Below are 17812 nucleotides of genomic sequence, written 5' to 3' on the forward strand. Positions count from 1 at the left end.
ATCTAGACATTTGTGTTTTATATATATATATATTTATACTATATATTATTTTTTTCACACACATATATATATATATATATATAGCACTGGTCTGATAGACATCGCTGAATGCTGACAGCATACGCTGTTGGCATTTAACATTGCACAAGCAGTTCTGGTAAACTGCTTGTGCAATGCGGCCCCCTGCAGATTCGTGGCCAATCGGCTGCTAACAGGGGGTGTCAATCAACCCGATCTTATAGGATCGGGCAGGTTCCAGACCGCAGCCTCAGAAGCAGCGGACCAGTAATGGAGCATCGGGTTGATTGACACCTAGAGGCTCACGAGCAAACAGGGCATCAGGGACCTTTCTGCCCTTTATAAATTGGCCCCATAGGATTAGGGCACACACTTCATACACATACTTACTCCTGGCCCATCACCTTACCAGCCTCCTTGTCATATACCTTATCCATATTCTCAACACCTAATCTTTTTTTTAATCATTATTGCCAGGGTTTCATAAATAATGTAATACCAAAAGTAGTAAAAAGCAAACCTCTCACCATCAGTAAAGCTCCACTCGACCTAAATATTTTAAAGCTGCCAGGAACTCTTAATTACAGTACATGAGGCATCATCAAATAATGTTGAAGCTGTCAGATAATCACCACTGATTTTGAGAATGTAGGGCAAGTGCTATGACTTAGACATCTGATTTGAAATAGAATATTCCTCCTTCAGCGAGACGCCTCCATGATTTTTCTACTTAGCATTGCAAATGTGTTTCAGTGGTTAATTTAACTGTCAGTTATTTGTCGGAATTAACAAAAAAGAATTCCTCTTACAAAATGAAAGGAATAGTAAAATATTTGTAGTCTGTGCAGTACTTTGTTCTCCTCTCTAGCTGTCAAGAAATTAACTTTGTGTTATCCATCCTAAGACTGGAGACCACAAAAACATAATTTATGTAAGAACTTACCTGATAAATTCATTTCTTTCATATTAGCAAGAGTCCATGAGCTAGTGACGTATGGGATATACATTCCTACCAGGAGGGGCAAAGTTTCCCAAACCTCAAAATGCCTATAAATACACCCCTCACCACACCCACAAATCAGTTTAACGAATAGCCAAGAAGTGGGGTGATAAGAAAAAAGTGCGAAAGCATATAAAATAAGGAATTGGAATAATTGTGCTTTATACAAAAAAATCATAACCACCACAAAAAGGGCGGGCCTCATGGACTCTTGCTAATATGAAAGAAATGAATTTATCAGGTAAGTTCTTACATAAATTATGTTTTCTTTCATGTAATTAGCAAGAGTCCATGAGCTAGTGACGTATGGGATAATGACTACCCAAGATGTGGATCTTTCCACGCAAGAGTCACTAGAGAGGGAGGGATAAAATAAAGACAGCCAATTCCGCTGAAAAATAATCCACACCCAAAATAAAGTTTAAATTTTATAATGAAAAAAACTGAAATTATAAGCAGAAGATTCGGTCCGGTCGGCAGATTAGGGGTTAATAAGTGTAGGTAAGGTAGCGGCGACGTTGGGGGGGCAGATTAGGGGTTAATAAATATTATGTAGGTGTCGGCAATGTTAGGGGCAGCAGATTAGGGTTCATAGGGATAATGTAGGTGGCGGCGGTGTGCGGTCGGCAGATTAGGGGTTAAAAATATTTATTATAGTGGTGGCGATGTGGGGAGACCTCGGTTTAGGGGTTTATAGGTAGTTTATGGGTGTTAGTGTACTTTATAGCACAGTAGTTAAGAGCTTTATAAACCGACGTTAGCCCAGAAAGCTCTTCACTACTGACTTTTTTTTGTGGCTGGAGTCTTGTCGGTAGAGGCTCTACTGCTCACTTCAGCCAAGACTCTAAATACCAGCGTTAGGAAGAACCCATTGAAAAGATAGGATACGCAATTGGCGTAAGGGTATCTGCGGTATGGAAAAGTTGCGGCTTGAAAGTGAGCGGTAGACCCTTTCCTGGCTGACTCTAAATACCAGCAGGCGGCCAAAAGCAGCGTTAGGACCCCTTAACGCTGCTTTTGACGGCTAACGCAGAACTCTAAATCTAGACGTTTGTGTTTTTTATATATATATATATTTATACTATATATTATTTTTTTCACATATATATATACAGGGAGTGCAGAATTATTAGGCAAATGAGTATTTTGACCACATCATCCTCTTTATGCATGTTGTCTTACTCCAAGCTGTATAGGCTCGAAAGCCTACTACCAATTAAGCATATTAGGTGATGTGCATCTCTGTAATGAGAAGGGGTGTGGTCTAATGACATCAACACCCTATATCAGGTGTGCATAATTATTAGGCAACTTCCTTTCCTTTGGCAAAATGGGTCAAAAGAAGGACTTGACAGGCTCAGAAAAGTCAAAAATAGTGAGATATCTTGCAGAGGGATGCAGCACTCTTAAAATGGCAAAGCTTCTGAAGCGTGATCATCGAACAATCAAGCGTTTCATTCAAAATAGTCAACAGGGTCGCAAGAAGCGTGTGGAAAAACCAAGGCGCAAAATAACTGCCCATGAACTGAGAAAAGTCAAGCGTGCAGCTGCCAAGATGCCACTTGCCACCAGTTTGGCCATATTTCAGAGCTGCAACATCACTGGAGTGCCCAAAAGCACAAGGTGTGCAATACTCAGAGACATGGCCAAGGTAAGAAAGGCTGAAAGACGACCACCACTGAACAAGACACACAAGCTGAAACGTCAAGACTGGGCCAAGAAATATCTCAAGACTGATTTTTCTAAGGTTTTATGGACTGATGAAATGAGAGTGAGTCTTGATGGGCCAGATGGATGGGCCCGTGGTTGGATTGGTAAAGGGCAGAGAGCTCCAGTCCGACTCAGACGCCAGCAAGGTGGAGGTGGAATACTGGTTTGGGCTGGTATCATCAAGATGAGCTTGTGGGGCCTTTTCAGGTTGAGAATGGAGTCAAGCTCAACTCCCAGTCCTACTGACAGTTTCTGGAAGACACCTTCTTCAAGCAGTGGTACAGGAAGAAGTCTGCATCCTTCAAGAAAAACATGATTTTCATGCAGGACAATGCTCCATCACACGCGTCCAAGTACTCCACAGCGTGGCTGGCAAGAAAGGGTATAAAAGAAGAAAATCTAATGACATGGCCTCCTTGTTCACCTGATCTGAACCCCATTGAGAACCTGTGGTCCATCATCAAATGTGAGCTTTACAAGGAGGGAAAACAGTACACCTCTCTGAACAGTGTCTGGGAGGCTGTGGTTGCTGCTGCACGCAATGTTGATGGTGAACAGATCAAAACACTGACAGAATCCATGGATGGCAGGCTTTTGAGTGTCCTTGCAAAGAAAGGTGGCTATATTGGTCACTGATTTGTTTTTGTTTTGTTTTTGAATGTCAGAAATGTATATTTGTGAATGTTGAGATGTTATATTGGTTTCACTGGTAAAAATAAATAATTGAAATGGGTATATATTTGTTTTTTGTTAAGTTGCCTAATAATTATGCACAGTAATAGTCACCTGCACACACAGATATCCCCCTAAAATAGCTATAACTAAAAACAAACTAAAAACTACTTCCAAAACTATTCAGCTTTGATATTAATGAGTTTTTTGGGTTTATTGAGAACATGGTTGTTGTTCAATAATAAAATTAATCCTCAAAAATACAACTTTCCTAATAATTCTGCACTCCCTGTATATATATATAGCACCGGTCTGATAGACATCGCTGAATGCTGACAGCATACGCTGTTGGCATTTAACATTGCACAAGCAGTTCTGGTAAACTGCTTGTGCAATGCGGCCCCCTGCAGATTCGTGGCCAATCGGCTGCTAACAGGGGGTGTCAATCAACCCGATCTTATAGGATCGGGCAGGTTCCAGACCGCAGCCTCAGAAGTAGCGGACCAGTAATGGAGCATCGGGTTGATTGACACCTAGAGGCTCACAAGCAAACAGGGCATCAGGGGCCTTTCTGCCCTTGATAAATTGGCCCCATAGGATTAGGGCACACACTTCATACACATACTTACTCCTGGCCCATCACCTTACCAGCCTCCTTGTCATATACCTTATCCATATTCTCAACACCTAATCTTTTTTTTAATCGTTATTGCCAGGGTTTCATAAATAATGTAATACCAAAAGTAGTAAAAAGCAAACCTCTCACCATCAGTAAAGCTCCACTCGACCTAAATATTTTAAAGCTGCCAGGAACTCTTAATTACAGTACATGAGGCATCATCAAATAATGTTGAAGCTGTCAGATAATCACCACTGATTTTGAGAATGTAGGGCAAGTGCTATGACTTAGACATCTGATTTGAAATAAATTATTCCTTCTTCAGCGAGACGCCTCCATGATTTTTCTACTTAGCATTGCAAATGTGTTTCAGTGGTTAATTTAACTGTCAGTTATTTGTCGGAATTAACAAAAAAGAATTCCTCTTACAAAATGAAAGGAATAGTAAAATATTTGTAGTCTGTGCAGTACTTTGTTCTCCTCTCTAGCTGTCAAGAAATTAACTTTGTGTTATCCATCCTAAGACTGGAGACCACAAAAACATAATTTATGTAAGAACTTACCTGATAAATTCATTTCTTTCATATTAGCAAGAGTCCATGAGCTAGTGACGTATGGGATATACATTCCTACCAGGAGGGGCAAAGTTTCCCAAACCTCAAAATGCCTATAAATACACCCCTCACCACACCCACAAATCAGTTTAACGAATAGCCAAGAAGTGGGGTGATAAGAAAAAAGTGCGAAAGCATATAAAATAAGGAATTGGAATAATTGTGCTTTATACAAAAAAATCATAACCACCACAAAAAGGGCGGGCCTCATGGACTCTTGCTAATATGAAAGAAATGAATTTATCAGGTAAGTTCTTACATAAATTAAGTTTTCTTTCATGTAATTAGCAAGAGTCCATGAGCTAGTGACGTATGGGATAATGACTACCCAAGATGTGGATCTTTCCACGCAAGAGTCACTAGAGAGGGAGGGATAAAATAAAGACAGCCAATTCCGCTGAAAAATAATCCACACCCAAAATAAAGTTTAAATTTTATAATGAAAAAAACTGAAATTATAAGCAGAAGATTCAAACTGAAACAGCTGCCTGAAGTACTTTTCTACCAAAAACAGCTTCAGAAGAAGAAAATACATCAAAATGGTAGAATTTAGTAAAAGTATGCAAAGAAGACCAAGTTGCTGCTTTGCAAATCTGATCAACCGAAGCTTCATTCCTAAACGCCCAGGAAGTAGAAACTGACCTAGTAGAATGAGCTGTAATCCTTTGAGGCTGAGATTTACCCGACTCGACATAAGCATGAAGAATTAAAGATTTCAACCAAGATGCCAAAGAAATGGCAGAGGCCTTCTGACCTTTCCTAGAACCGGAAAAGATAACAAATAGACTAGAAGTCTTTCGGAAATTCTTAGTAGCTTCAACATAATATTTCAAAGCTCTAACTACATCCAAAGAATGCAATGATTTCTCCTTAGAATTTTTAGGATTAGGACATAATGAAGGAACCACAATTTCTCTACTAATGTTGTTGGAATTCACAACCTTAGGTAAAAATTTAAAAGAAGTTCGCAACACCGCCTTATCCTGGTGAAAAATCAGAAAAGGAGACTCACAAGAAAGAGCAGATAATTCAGAAACTCTTCTGGCAGAAGAGATGGCCAAAAGGAACAAAACTTTCCAAGAAAGTAATTTAATGTCCAATGAATGCATGGGTTCAAACGGAGGAGCTTGAAGAGCCCCCAGAACCAAATTCAAACTCCAAGGAGGAGAAATTGACTTAATGACAGGTTTTATATGAACCAAAGCTTGTACAAAACAATGAATATCAGGAAGATTAGCAATCTTTCTGTGAAAAAGAACAGAAAGAGCAGAGATTTGTCCTTTCAAGGAACTTGCAGACAAACCTTTATCCAAACCATCCTGAAGAAACTGTAAAATTCTCGGAATTCTAAAAGAATGCCAGGAAAAATGATGAGAAAGACACCAAGAAATATGTCTTCCAGACTCTATAATATATCTCCCTAGATACAGATTTACGAGCCTGTAACATAGTATTAATCACAGAGTCAGAGAAACCTCTTTGACTAAGAATCAAGCGTTCAATCTCCATACCTTTAAATTTAAGGATTTGAGATCCTGATGGAAAAAAGGACCTTGCGACAGAAGGTCTGGTCTTAACGGAAGAGTCCACGGTTGGCAAGAGGCCATCCAGACAAGATCCGCATACCAAAACCTGTGAGACCATGCTGGAGCTACCAGCAGAACAAACGAGCATTCCTTCAGAATCTTGGAGATTACTCTTGGAAGAAGAACTAGAGGCGGAAAGATATAGGCAGGATGATACTTCCAAGGAAGTGACAATGCATCCACTGCTTCCGCTTGAGGATCCCTGGATCTGGACAGATACCTGGGAAGTTTCTTGTTTAGATGAGAGGCCATCAGATCTATTTCTGGAAGTCCCCACATTTGAACAATCTGAAGAAATACCTCTGGGTGAAGAGACCATTCGCCCGGATTTAACGTTTGGCGACTGCGATAATCCGCTTCCCAATTGTCTATACCTGGGATATGAACCGCAGAATCTAGACAGGAGCTGGATTCCGCCCATACCAGAATTCGAGATACTTCTTTCATAGCCAGAGGACTGTGAGTCCCTCCTTGATGATTGATGTATGCCACAGTTGTGACATTGTCCGTCTGAAAACAAATGAACGATTCTCTCTTTAGAAGAGGCCAAGACTGAAGAGCTCTGAAAATTGCACGGAGTTCCAAAATATTGATCGGTAATCTCACCTCCTGAGATTCCCAAACCCCTTGTGCTGTCAGAGACCCCCACACAGCTCCCCAACCTGTAAGACTTGCATCTGTTGAAATTACAGTCCAGGTCGGAAGAACAAAAGAAGCCCCCTGAACTAAACGATGGTGATCTGTCCACCACGTCAGAGAGTGTCGTACAATCGGTTTTAAAGATATTAATTGAGATATCTTTGTGTAATCCCTGCACCACTGGTTCAGCATACACAGAGCTGAAGAGGTCGCATGTGAAAATGAGCAAAGGGGATCGCGTCCGATGCAGCAGTCATAAGACCTAGAGTTTCCATGCATAAGGCTACCGAAGGGAATGATTGTGACTGAAGGTTTCGACAAGCTGATATCAATTTTAGACGTCTCTTGTCTGTCAAAGATAGAGTCATGGACACTGAATCTATCTGGAAACCTAAAAAGGTTACCCTTGTCTGAGGAATCAATGAACTTTTTGGTAAATTGATCCTCCAACCATGATCTTGAAGAAACAACACAAGTCGATTCGTATGAGATTCTGCTAAATGTGAAGACTGAGCAAGTACCAAGATATCGTCCAAATAAGGAAATACCACAATACCCTGTTCTCTGATTACAGACAGAAGGGCACCGAGAACCTTTGTAAAAATTCTTGGAGCTGTTGCTAGGCCAAATGGCAGAGCCACAAACTGGTAATGCTTGTCTAGGAAAGAGAATCTCAGAAACTGATAGTGATCTGGATGAATCAGAATATGAAGATATGCATCCTGTAAATCTATTGTAGACATATAATGCCCTTGCTGAACAAAAGGCAGGATAGTCCTTACAGTTACCATTTTGAATGTTGGTATCCTTACATAACGATTCAATATTTTTAGATCCAGAACTGGTCTGAAGGAATTCTCCTTCTTTGGTACAATGAAGAGATTTGAATAAAACCCCAGCCCCTGTTCCAGAACTGGAACTGGCATAATTACTCCAGCCAACTCTAGATCTGAAACACATTTCAGAAATGCTTGAGCCTTCGCTGGATTTACTGGGACACGGGAAAGAAAAAATCTCTTTGCAGGAGGCCTTATCTTGAAGCCAATTCTGTACCCTTCTAAAACAATGTTCTGAATCCAAAGATTGTGAACGGAATTGATCCAAATTTCTTTGAAAAAACGTAATCTGCCCCCTACCAGCTGAGCTGGAATGAGGGCCGCACCTTCATGTGGACTTAGGAGCTGGCTTTGATTTTCTAAAAGGCTTGGATTTATTCCAGACTGGAGATGGTTTCCAAACTGATACCGCTCCTGTGGGTGAAGGATCAGGCTTTTGTTCCTTATTGTGACGAAAGGAACGAAAACGATTATTAGACCTAAATTTACCTTTAGATTTTTTATCCTGTGGTAAAAAAGTTCCTTTCCCTCCAGTAACAGTTGAGATAATAGAATCCAACTGAGAACCAAATAATTTATTACCCTGGAAAGAAAGGGAAAGCAGAGTAGACTTAGAAGACATGTCAGCATTCCAAGTTTTAAGCCATAAAGCACTTCTAGCTAAAATAGCTAGAGACATATACCTGACATCAACTCTAATGATATAAAAGATGGCATCACAAATAAAATTATTAGCATGTTGAAGAAGAATAATAATGCTATGAGAATTATGATCTGTTACTTGTTGCGCTAAAGCTTCTAACCAAAAAGTTGAAGCTGCAGCAACATCCGCTAAAGATATAGCAGGTCTAAGAAGATTACCTGAATACAGGTAAGCTTTTCTTAGAAAGGATTCAATTTTCCTATCTAAAGGATCCTTAAAGGAAGTACCATCTGCCGTAGGAATAGTAGTACGCTTAGCAAGAGTAGAGACAGCCCCATCAACCTTAGGGATTTTGTCCCAAAACTCTAATCTGTCAGATGGCACAGGATATAATTGCTTAAAACGTTTAGAAGGAGTAAATGAATTACCCAAATTATTCCATTCCCTGGAAATTACTTCAGAAATAGCACCAGGGACAGGAAAAACTTCTGGAATAACTACAGGAGATTTAAAAACCTTATCTAAACGTTTAGATTTAGTATCAAGAGGACCAGAATCCTCAATTTCTAATGCAATTAGGACTTCTTTAAGTAAAGAACGAATAAATTCCATTTTAAATAAATATGAAGATTTATCAGCATCAACCTCTGAGACAGAATCCTCTGAACCAGAAGAACTATTATCAGAATCAGAATGATGATGTTCATTTAAAAATTCATCTTCAAAATGAGAAGTTTTAAAAGACTTTTTACGTTTACTAGAAGGAGGAATAACAGACATAGCCTTCTTAATGGATTTAGAAACAAAATCTCTTATGTTATCAGGAACACTCTGAGTATTAGATGTTGACGGAACAGCAACAGGTAATGTAACTTTACTAAAGGAAATATTATCTGCATTAACAAGTTTGTCATGACATTCAATACAAACAACAGCTGGAGGAACAGCTACCAAAAGTTTACAGCAGATACACTTAGCTTTGGTAGCTCCAGCACCAGGCAGCGATTTTCCAGAAGTATCTTCTGACTCAGTTTCAACGTGGGACATCTTGCAATATGTAATAGAAAAAACAACATATAAAGCAAAATTGATCAAATTCCTTAAATGACAGTTTCAGGAATGGGAAAAAATGCCAGTGAACAAGCTTCTAGCAACCAGAAGTAATAAATAATGAGACTTAAATAATGTGGAGACAATAGTGACGCCCATATTTTTTTAGCGCCAAAAAAGACGCCCACATTATTTGGCGCCTAAATGCTTTTGGTGCCAAAAATGACGCCACATCCGGAACGCCGACACTTTTGGCGCAAAAAAACGTCAAAAATGACGCAACTTCCGGCGACACGTATGACGCCGGAAACAGAAAAAAATTTTGCGCCAAAAAAGTCAGCGCCAAGAATGACGCAATAAAATGAAGCATTTTCAGCCCCCGCGAGCCTAACAGCCCACAGGGAAAAGTCAAATTTTAAGGTAAGAAAAAAATGATTTATTCAAATGCATTATCCCAAATATGAAACTGACTGTCTGAAAATAAGGAATGTTGAACATCCTGAGTCAAGGCAAATAAATGTTTGAATACATATATTTAGAACTTTATAAAAAAAGTGCCCAACCATAGCTTAGAGTGTCACAGAAAATAAGATTTACTTACCCCAGGACACTCATCTACATGTTGTAGAAAGCCAAACCAGTACTGAAACGAAAATCAGCAGAGGTAATGGTATATATATAAGAGTATATCGTCGATCTGAAAAGGGAGGTAAGAGATGAATCTCTACGACCGATAACAGAGAACCTATGAAATAGACCCCGTAGAAGGAGATCATTGAATTCAAATAGGCAATACTCTCCTCACATCCCTCTGACATTCACTGCACGCTGAGAGGAAAACCGGACTCCAACCTGCTGCGGAGCGCATATCAACGTAGAATCTAGCACAAACTTACTTCACCACCTCCATAGGAGGCAAAGTTTGTAAAACTGATTTGTGGGTGTGGTGAGGGGTGTATTTATAGGCATTTTGAGGTTTGGGAAACTTTGCCCCTCCTGGTAGGAATGTATATCCCATACGTCACTAGCTCATGGACTCTTGCTAATTACATGAAAGAAATGTCCCCTCCATTTCATTCTACTTGGCCCTTCACATCCCACTGCCCATTTGTGTCACACACCTTGCTCATGTCCAATGAAGCTGGTTCAGCCCTGATTTATCTGTGTTGCATTTAAGTAAAATTGTTTCATGTCACTAATACATTGCTTATATATTCTATGACATAGAGTAAGTGCTTAAACCTAATTACAAGCACTGATGTAATGTTTTGGGCAATATCTATATTGTTGGTCTTCACAGACTATGGAGTAACTGTGTTAAAATGAGAATTGCCCTATACATTGCAGGCTTATTTGTTCATGCTTGTAACTGCAATTTATAACCACTGTTTCTAAACAGTGGTTAAAAATCCCACCAGACTCATCCAACTCGGGTGATTGACAAGCGCTGCTGTAACTCGATTGGTTGAACAAGAGCTGGGGGAATGGCATTGCATTTTTAAAAGCTGGAGACCCTTGTATTAAATAGATAACAACTTCCTAATGCTGATGTCAATCTTGAATATGTTAATTCCTAATCTGGTAAATATTATTTGAATTTAGGAGAGCAATTTTAGCAAAGAACCGTGAGCAAGATATTGAAGCTTGCGATACAATCAATGTGGAGTCTAATGATAATACTTTAACAGGCCAGGAAGGGACAATTAATGGGTGAGTAAAAAATGTAATTCCTAAACTTGCAGTCACATTGAAGATATTGTAAAAGTCATATTTAATTGCTTCCCAAAAGAATATAGTTGTTCTCTAGAGCATTCCTGTTTTGTAAGAATCTGAGGTCATATTGAATAATGTTTCAGAATTTGCAAAAATAAGATTACCTCCCTCTGAATGTCAATGAAAATGATTGTTAAAGTAAGTTTTAAAATGTTCATCTAAAACATTTTATAATTATTTGTCTAATAATGATGATATAAGAAATATGTATGTATTTTTATACATTTAACAAAAATCACTAAACACTGTTACACTGTTTTAATTCCATTTTTTGTGCAGAAATTGTCTATATGCAGATAATTGTAGATTGGAATAAATTGACTGAAATTAGGTATCTCATGAGTTACCGATAATTACAATAGAATTATAAAGTTCAATGTGTATAGTTTCCTTAGCCTGTGAGATAGTTAAATAAAACATATGTTTATTCGGGTTTATGGGAAATTGTTACTGAAGGCTGCAATATAGATACTTAATGGGTTGTAATGAAACCTTTTGTGGATGAATAGGTTCTTTAAGGAAATCTACTTAATCTCTTAAATGCAATACATTATGGACTAGATTACAAGTGGTGCACTACTTTTAGCTCAGGACGTGGTGAGCAATGTTGTGACTGCGCTAACACATATATTACAAGTTGAAAGTAAACGATTGAACTCAAGCACAAACAAAATTTATGCTCAAAGTAAATATTTTTTTATATATTTTCATGTGACAACACTGAAGAAATTAGATTTTGCTACAATGTAAACTAGTGAGTGTACAGCCTGTATAACAGTATAAATTTGCTGTCCCCTCAAAATAACTCAACATACAGTCATTAATGTCTAAACTGTTGGCAACAAAAGTGAGTACACCCCTAAGTGGAAATGTCCAAATTGGGCCCAAAGTTTCAATATTTTGTGTGGCCACTATTATTTTCCAGCACTGCCTTAACCCTCTTGGGTATGGAGTTCACCAGAGCTTCACAGGTTGCCACTGGAGTCCTCTTTCACTAATCCATGACATCCCGGAGCTGGAAGATGTTAGAGACCTTGCGCTCCCCCACATTCCATTTGAGGATGCCCCACAGATGCTCAATATGGTTTAGTTCTGGAAACATGCTTGGCCAGTTCATCACCTTTACCCTCAGCTTCTTTAGCAAGGCAGTGGTCATCTTGGAGGTGTGTTTGGGGCCATTATTATGTTGGAATACTGCCCAGCAGCCCAGTCTCTGAAGGGAGGGGATCCTGCTCTGCTTAAGTATGTCACAGTACATGTTGGCATTCATGGTTGCCTCTATGGACTGTAGCTCCCCAGTGCTTGCAGCACTCATGCAGGCCCAGACCATGACACTCCTACCACCATGCTTGACTGTAGGCAAGACACACTTGTCTTTGTACTCTTCACCTGGTTGCCACCACACACACTTGACACCATCTGAACCAAATAAGTTTATATTGGTCTCATCGGACCACAGGACATGGTTCCAGTAATCCATGTCCTTAGTCTGCTTGTCTTCAGCAAATTGTTTGTGGGCTTTCTTGTGCATCATCCTTAGAAGAGGCTTCCTTCTGGGACGGCAGCCATGCAGACCAATTTGATGCAGTGTACGGCGTATGGTCTGAGCACTGACAGGCTGACCCCTCACCCCTTCAACTTCTGCAGCAATGCTGATAGCACACACATGTCTATTTCCCAAAGACAACCTCTGGATATGATGCTAAGCAAGTGGACTTAACTTTCTTTGGTCGACCATGGCCTATTCTGAGTGGAACCTGTCCTGTGAAACTGCTGTATGGTCTTGCCCACCGTGCTGCAGCTCAGTTTCAGGGTCTTAGCAATCTTCTTATAGCCTAGGCAATCTTTATGTAGAGCAACCATTCTTTTTTTCAGATCCAAAGAGAGTTCTTTGCCATAAGGTGCTATGTTGAACTTCCAGTGACCAGTATGAGAGAGTATGAGAGCGATAACACCAAATTTAATACACCTGCTCTCCATTCACACCTGAGACCTTGTAACACTAATGAGTGACATGACACTAGGGAGGGAAAATGGCTACTTTGGCCCAATTTGGACATTTCCACTTAGGGGTGTACTCACTTTTGTTGCCAACGGTTTAGACATTATTGGCTGTGTGTTGAGTTATTTTGAAGGGGAACAGAAATTTACACTGGTATACAGGCTGTACACTCACAACTTTACATTGTAGCAAAGTGTAATTTCTTCAGTGTTGTCACATGAAAAGATATAATAACATATTTACAAAAATGTGAGGGATGTACTCACTCACTTTTGTGGGATACTGTACATGCATATATAGAGTATTTATATATATATATATTTATTTTTTTAAATAAGCCACAGAGAGCACTCACCGTTTAGATATGAATCAAACAATGTAGTTTATTGTGAACGTTTTCGGGGAGTGACCCCCATCCTCAGACAATTCGAAGTGAAAATAACAATCATTGGATTGTTATTTTCACTTGGAATTGTCTGAGGACGGGGTCACTCCCTGAAAACGTTCACAATAAACTACATTGCTTGATTCATATCTAAACAGTGAGTGCTCTCTGTGGCTTATATATAATCATTGTTTGGGAGGCACCCCTGAACCATTATTGAATAGTGAGTGCTGAACTTGTTGGATTACTATATATATATATATATATATATATATATATATATTATTTTTTGCATAGATATATAGCTCTGGTTTTCAAAACTGTCCTCAGGCCTCCCCAACAGGCCAGGTTTTCTGGATTACCTTGGATGAGAGCAGGTAAAAGAACATTTTCTTCTATGTGAAGAACATTGCAATGTAAAATATTCATAATTACCTTTGGCTTTAGCGCTGTTTGTCTAATGCGGTAATGGGTTAGCACCCAATTGAAGTCTATAGGGAGAAGAAGTCCTGAAGTTAGCACGCATTGGTCTTTTGTTCATACACTAACCCGGCCCCATTAAAACTTCCCTTTGAGAGTACAGTAGGTAGTGTGTGAGTGAAAAGTTTCGTTAGCTCACCACTTGCAATCTAACCCTATATTGTTGTAAAGCTGTTAAGAAGTTATTGTTTATATAGTTTAAAAAAAATAGGAATTACCATGTCAAATTTGTCACTAAAAAAGTTTACAAAAGGGAGAAAAGCAAGTTGGCACTACAAAAAATTCTAGAAGGCTCGAAAATTAAATATACCTGTGTGAAACTGATACAATTGACCTGGTGCAATCAATCCTTTAAAGCTTAATGAAGTGAAAAACAAAGGAGGGGCGCCAACATATCTATCGGCCAGAAAAGAGACGGAACCTTCTGTTAGCGGAGTTTCTTTCCCTTTTGGGAGAGCGTTAGTTATTTAGCAGTCTTAATGAGACTATATTTTTGATACATAAATCTCTTCACTTGAATAATTATATCACTTACCAGTGTGGGCTGAAATTATTTAATTGTCATAATTAAAAGTTAAATTTTAACAATAGGGGGATAAAACCATATTTCTTTTGACTCATTCCTGTTTTTTTTTAGTTTACTAGAAGAGTTAAGTGTCCTAGTTTAAAATTATTTTATAATGGAAAATTAAGACTTATGTGTTTAAAGACAAATTTAGGAAATGCTGGGAAAAATGAATCATGACTGCAGGCGGACAAGATCTCAAGTAGAGAACCTGTTGGCCTGCAATTGCCACTTTTGATGCAGCATCATGTGACAAAATTTAACATTTCCCAAGAGAGTTTATTAGAGGCTAGATAGATAGATTGATAGATGGATAGATAGATAGATAGATAGATAGATAGATAGATAGATAAATAGATAGATAGCACACTCCGTGTTATCAATAGTGCTCCACTTATATAAACTAGGCTAATAATTATCTGCTTGGTAAATTATATTTAACTTTAAATTATTGTTTTGTGTGTTTTTTTCCCCAATTATATTTCATTATTGTTGCTATGTACTTTATATATTTAATGCTTTCCTTTTTTAAGAATGTTGAACAGTTAGCACCAGTGAAATAACACATTTGCAGATTATTGGCTTTTGAATTCAGGATATTTATGATGTTCATTATCACCTAGTTTACTCTCCATAACGTGGAAACCACAGGTAAAAAAATCAAAGAAACTATTTTGTTATTGTGATTATAGATGAAGATGATGTGTAACATGTTTAAAAAAAATAATAGTTTCTCAACCTGTTAGTCTCATTCAAAGGAATTGCTAAAGATGACTAAAAATGAGATATGAACCACTGTTTTTTGTAAAATGCATCACCAGTTTCGCAAAGAATGAACAAGAAACCACATAAATATCACAAAATGAAAACAAGTGGAGCACAAAAAAAGCAAATGGTAACGTGTGTTATCATTGCTAGAGCACATTCCTTCCATTTTTTGCGTTTATATTCCAGTCCAATTTTTTTTATTGCTTGAGCGATAATCTAGTGTGTGCCAACATTTTCATGTGGGATAGTACAGGTCCATTAATTCTCTCACATAATAGAAATTCACTTTGTATAATGTTCAAACCCTAAGCCACTGAACTCCAAAAACTGTTCTCAAGTAGTGGAGTTCATATACATATACAGTACTGTGCAAACGCCTTAGGCCTTACAAAGCTCACAAAGATTGGAATAAAGATCAGTGGAAAAGAGTATTATGGAGTGACAAATCCAAGTTTGAAATTTTTGGGTCCAATCGTCGACAATATGTGAGAAAGAAGAGTTGGTGAGAAATGGAAGAATGAGTGCTTGCGGTCTTCAGTGAAACAGAGTTGAGGGTCTGTCCGGTTTGAGGCTGTATTTTAGCCAGTGGTGTTGGTGATGTTGTCCGAATTGATGGGATCATGAATACTAAAAAAAATCCAGACAAGTTTTAATTCATCATAATGATTGGGAATGGTTTGGTTTTTTTCAGCATCATAATGATCCCAAGCACACTGCTAATGCAGTGAAATCATATTTGGAGAGTAAAACAGATAATAAAACACTGACTCCAGACCTCAGTTTTATAGAGGTAATATGGGATCACCTGGACAGAGAAAGAAATAAAAGACAACCTAAATCTAAATAAGAACTCTGGGAAGTACTGAAATATACCTGGTATAATATACCAGAAGATTACTTCAGAAAATTTCAGGACAGTCTCCTCAAAAGAGTTCAAGATGAGCTTAGTGCGAAGGGAGGTCACACTAAATACTGACTTTTTCCTGAGGAAGCCATTTTGTTCCGAAAATTGAGGGTTTTTTTTATATTTTGTGTACATATTTCCTGTACTTTCTGCTTGTATCTTAATAAACAGACCAAAAAAAATATATGGTCATCAAAACTGTTCTAAAACAACAAATCTAATGGTGGCCTAAGACTTTTGTACAGTATTGTATATGTATATATATATATATATATATATATATATATATATTCCCTATGGTTCTAGCACCCAAACCTGTCTGAGGTTAACTGCCTGTGACTCTGGGGACAGCACAGCTTCCTGTGAGTGCCAGTGAGCACCCAGGGCTGAGCATGTTGCAGGGTCCTGGGATGTGTACCCAGTCCAGTCTGAGAGTGCAGTCCCCTTCCATGTTTTGTTTATGTCTAGGGTGATTACATAAGCCTGTGCACCCTTCACTTGTTCACAGTTTGTTGGATTGAGAGCTTGTATTGTGTGGTTGTTTTAGGGTCCCAGGTTTTGGAAGGTTTTGTGGTATCTGGGCTTGTCCCATTTGGCCAGATGCGGTAACTAACTCTTCCATTTTTGCTTTTACTCTTAGCTGAGAGCTTGTGAGTGCTGAACTTTCTCTGTGTGTTGTATTAATTTGTTTTGTAATTTTCCCTATGGTTCTTGCACCCAGACCTGTCTGGGGTTAACTGCCTGTGACTCTGAGGACAGCACAGCTTCCTGTAAGTGCCAGTGAGCACCCAGGGATGAGCATGTTGTAGGGTCATGGGATGTGTACCCAGTCCAGTCTGAGAGTGCAGTCCCCTTCCATGTTTTGTATATGTCAAGGGTGATTACATAAGCCTGTGCACCCTTCACTTGTTCACAGTTTGTTGGATTAAGAGCTTGCATTGTGTGGCTGTTTTATGGTCCCAGGTTTGGAAGGGACCTTGGTGTGGTACCTGGGCTTGTCCCATTTGGCCAAATGCGGTAATAACTAACCCTTCCATTTTTGCTTTTAACCTTAGCTGAGAGCTTGTAAGTGAGTGCTGGACTTTCTCTGTGTGTTGTATTAATTTGCTTTGTAATTTTCCCTATGGTTCTTGCACCCAGACCTGTCTGGTATTAACTGCCTGTGACTCTGGGAACAGCACAGCATCCTGTGAGGGCCAGTGAGCACCCAGGGCTAAGCATGTTGCAGGGTCCTGGGATGTGTACCCAGTCCAGTCTGAGAGTGCAGTCCCCTTCCATGTTTTGTATATGTCAAGGGTGATTACATAAGCCTGTGCACCCTTCACTTGTTTCTAAATGTGTTGGATTGAGAACTTGCATTGTGTGGCTGTTTTAGGGTCCCATGTTTTGGAAGGGACCTTGACCTGGTATCTGGGCTTGTCCCATTTGGCCAAATGCAGTAACTAACCCTTCCATTTTTGCTTTTAATCTTAGCTGAGAGCTTGTAAGTGAGTGCTGAACTTTGTGTGTTGTATTAATTTATTTTGCAATTTTCCCTATGGTTCTTGA

The 17812-nt window shown here is 39.0% G+C and overlaps 1 protein-coding gene across 2 annotated transcripts in view; it reads left to right on the forward strand.

Annotated features, from left to right (window-relative positions):
• LOC128649350 (uncharacterized) overlaps positions 1-17812 on the forward strand; it is a 77881-nt gene that overhangs the window by 52017 nt on the left and 8052 nt on the right. The window contains exon 6 of one of the 2 annotated variants that reach the window (XM_053702568.1): positions 10990-11097. The exons of the other annotated variant lie outside the window; for it this stretch is intronic. Coding sequence (XP_053558543.1) covers positions 10990-11097 — 108 coding nt within the window. The remainder of the gene's footprint in view (positions 1-10989; positions 11098-17812) is intronic. 2 annotated transcript variants of the gene reach the window in all.

The sequence above is a fragment of the Bombina bombina genome, chromosome 2 (genome assembly GCF_027579735.1).
Source record: "Bombina bombina isolate aBomBom1 chromosome 2, aBomBom1.pri, whole genome shotgun sequence".
Classification (NCBI taxonomy): Eukaryota; Metazoa; Chordata; class Amphibia; order Anura; family Bombinatoridae; genus Bombina; species Bombina bombina.